A 3,149-nucleotide genomic window follows, 5' to 3' on the forward strand; every position below is an offset into this window, starting at 1 on the left:
TGTATATGTGTGTTTACTTATTTTGTGTTTTTTTAAACCCTTTAGCATCTTGTTTGGAAACATCCAGCCCAAATATCCTATTTGAAACTGGCCAGATCTGATCTCTTACACCTACTCTACAAAATCCTTCTAAGAAATAAAAAATCACATCATTGAAATCTCAAAGCCACGAGATAATGCATGATTAAATCAAAAACAGTGTGAATATATAAGCATTGTAGTCATCAAAGTAATCTGAATGCTAAAGGGTTAAAATAATTGATAGTAGTCTTTTTAAAATTAAGTTTTCTTTTTATCCAATAACTGGAAATGTTTAAACAGTCAAACTGATTATTCTTGTCTGCTGAAAATTTTTTGACTTAAGTTCTTTTGTCTTTTTAGAGAGAGATATTTGAAAGAAAACCTAAAACTGATGGAAAAGAACCGAAGTAATTATCGCCAACTATGTCTATTAGGTACCAATGAACACATTGGTAAGTATTAGAAAAGCCAAAGAAGCCACTTTATTTAATCCTTTTACATTAAAACCAGCTCAAATATTTTATGTTTTATGTTCAAACCAGCCAGATTTTATCTCTCACACCTACACTACAATGTCATTGTAAAAATGCAACAGTCACATTACTGAACTCTCAAAGCTATGAGATAATGTATAATTAATTCAAAACAATGTTAATAAATTAGCTTTATAATTGACAGAAAAATCTGAATGCCAGAGAGTGTTAGACAGCAGAAAATATGCTCTGGTTGTTAGGGATGATATTAAATTATAAAAGGGTCTGTATGTAATCATATTATGAAACATATGTTATTAAAATCTATAATATATAAGATGGAAAATGTGTGCGTGTGTGTGTGTGTGTGTGTGTGTGTGTGTGTGTCTGTGTGTGTCTGTGTGTGTGTGTGTGTGTGTGTGTGACAGGCCATTTACTGGATCCTACTTAAAATCAATATTTTTCATTCGATTTCATTCACACTTGGCACATACATCACTTATGTTCCACAGATGGTTCTACACTCTTTAGAGTTTTCACTTATGGAGTAATATAAAGTAATGCGGCTTCTAGGGTCAGAAAAACCTCCATTTCTGTTGTACAATGATTATTGTGGACAAGGGCAGTAACTCTTTGTGAAGTAACATTCAGAAATTGATCGCCTCCCTTACATTTGTATCCCTCACTACACTTTTTTGGTTGACGATCGGTGGCCCGTATCCCACAACAAGAGGCTCTGCAAAACATTTCATGCACACATCAAGAAAAATTCACAAATGATACCCTCGTATGATTCATTTCAATGTTCATTTGGAAAATATGCAGCGAATTTACTTCACAGAAGATAACCTCATTCAAGAAATAGTTGCCACACGAAAGACCACTCTCACAGCCTTCTTTCACCTATGCAAAATCGACCTCTTTGCAAAGTCTATTTTGTATGTTGAAGTGCCACATGGAATCAATCATCTTCCCAGTGGCAACGACGAAAACAAGGCCAGTCTATGCTGTTGGATCCAGCAATGTACAAAGTGACACAATCGGACGCATCTACACAGTTCACCCCTTGAACTCAGAATGCTTCCATCTAGGGTTCTTACTTCATTTCATTAAAGGACCAACCTCCTTCGACGACCGTTGCACAGTGGACGGCCACTTATGCAGCACTTTCAAAGATGCCTGCTCCAAATGAGGACTTTTGGATACAGATGATCAATATGATAATGCACTCAAAGAGACCTCTCTGTGTTGTTCTCTGCACAAGCTCCAACACTTTTTTGTAATAATGCTGGTTTTCTGCAACTTGACAGATGCATATTCACTTTGGAATAAATACAAAGACTCAAAGTGCCATGACATTTTACTGCAGACATAGCCAAAACGAAACCCTCTTCATTCCAAAACTTCTGCTAACTCCAACAGACTTCTCCTACAATATGCAGAAACTTCAGTTCCTTCTCAAACTCAGCTTTGCCATAACTATTAACAAAGCACAAAGTCAGTTGCTGAAAGTTGTCAGATTGGACCTTCGAACATCGTGCTTTTCACATGGATAATTCTATGTCAGTTGTTCCAGAGTTGGTCATCCAGACAACTTATTCATCTATGCTCCTGAAGGAAAAACCAAAAATGTTGTCTACAAAGCAGCCCTACAGTAGTCATTCCTCTGCTGCAATTTTCACATCTATACTAAACTGTAGTCATTAGCAATAAGACTTCCTGCAAGCATTTCATCGATATTTTGCTTAATTTCCCTGATTGCTTTTAACAGTACATTACCTTCAATGACACTTCTTACTTCATGCATGCTATTCATTCATAAGCATGCTCTGACGTTTATTTTTGTACGTGCCATTATTCAATTTGTGTGTTTGCTATAAATGTTTGCTTTTCTTTATCATACATGATTTTCATTGAAAAAAAAAGCTCCAATGTGGTTGCGTCAGGCATTACAATAAAAATAAGTACACAATACAAAATGCTTCAGGATATAGGATCCCTAATGCCTACTGAAATTGCAATCCCATTTCATGGACTTTCATTTATTACTAACTACCAAATTTGTGTTAAAAAAAATTATTCATTACTTAAGCTGCTTAATACCATATCATAAACTGCTAACAGAAATGGTAATTATACATTTTACACTTATCAACTTGAAATGACTTCTAACTGCAGGCTAATCCAACTTAAACCATCCACAGGAGTGCACCATTCTAATAAATTACACCATCTGAAGGACGGGTGCTTTTGCTAGTACTTAATAAATGCGGGATGGCTGTGTGGTTTAGAAGTAAGCAGAAACTGTCCGGAAGCTCATAGGATGTTGCACTCACAATTGCAAGATTGTGGTTTCAATCAATTCCTTGACTGAGTGCTGTGTTGTATTCTTGAGCAAAACACTTCATTTCACATTGTTCTGTGATCATTTCACCATCTGACATGTGGCACGTCGTGCACCTGTACACGTAATGTCAATTTGATGTAGGGACTGAGCTTATGTGTGCACAAGCATTTGATCACTATAAACAAATCATTTGTTTGGCTGTCCAGAAAGAAATTACAGAACCATCATAGTCATTTAACGACAGGAAAGTCCATTATTATTATTATTATTATTATTATTATTATTATTATTATTATTATTATTATTAT

The 3,149-nt window shown here is 35.3% G+C and overlaps 1 protein-coding gene across 1 annotated transcript in view; it reads left to right on the top strand.

Annotated features, from left to right (window-relative positions):
- The first annotated feature begins 395 nt into the window (after positions 1 to 395).
- Positions 396 to 3,149, top strand: part of LOC106870335 (uncharacterized) — a 10,636-nt gene continuing 7,882 nt past the window's right edge. The window contains exon 1 of the mRNA XM_014916360.2: positions 396 to 473. Within this exon, the coding sequence (XP_014771846.1) occupies positions 413 to 473 (61 nt within the window). The 5' untranslated portion in view covers positions 396 to 412. The remainder of the gene's footprint in view (positions 474 to 3,149) is intronic.

This window comes from Octopus bimaculoides, chromosome 3, assembly GCF_001194135.2.
Source record: "Octopus bimaculoides isolate UCB-OBI-ISO-001 chromosome 3, ASM119413v2, whole genome shotgun sequence".
Taxonomy (NCBI): Eukaryota; Metazoa; Mollusca; class Cephalopoda; order Octopoda; family Octopodidae; genus Octopus; species Octopus bimaculoides.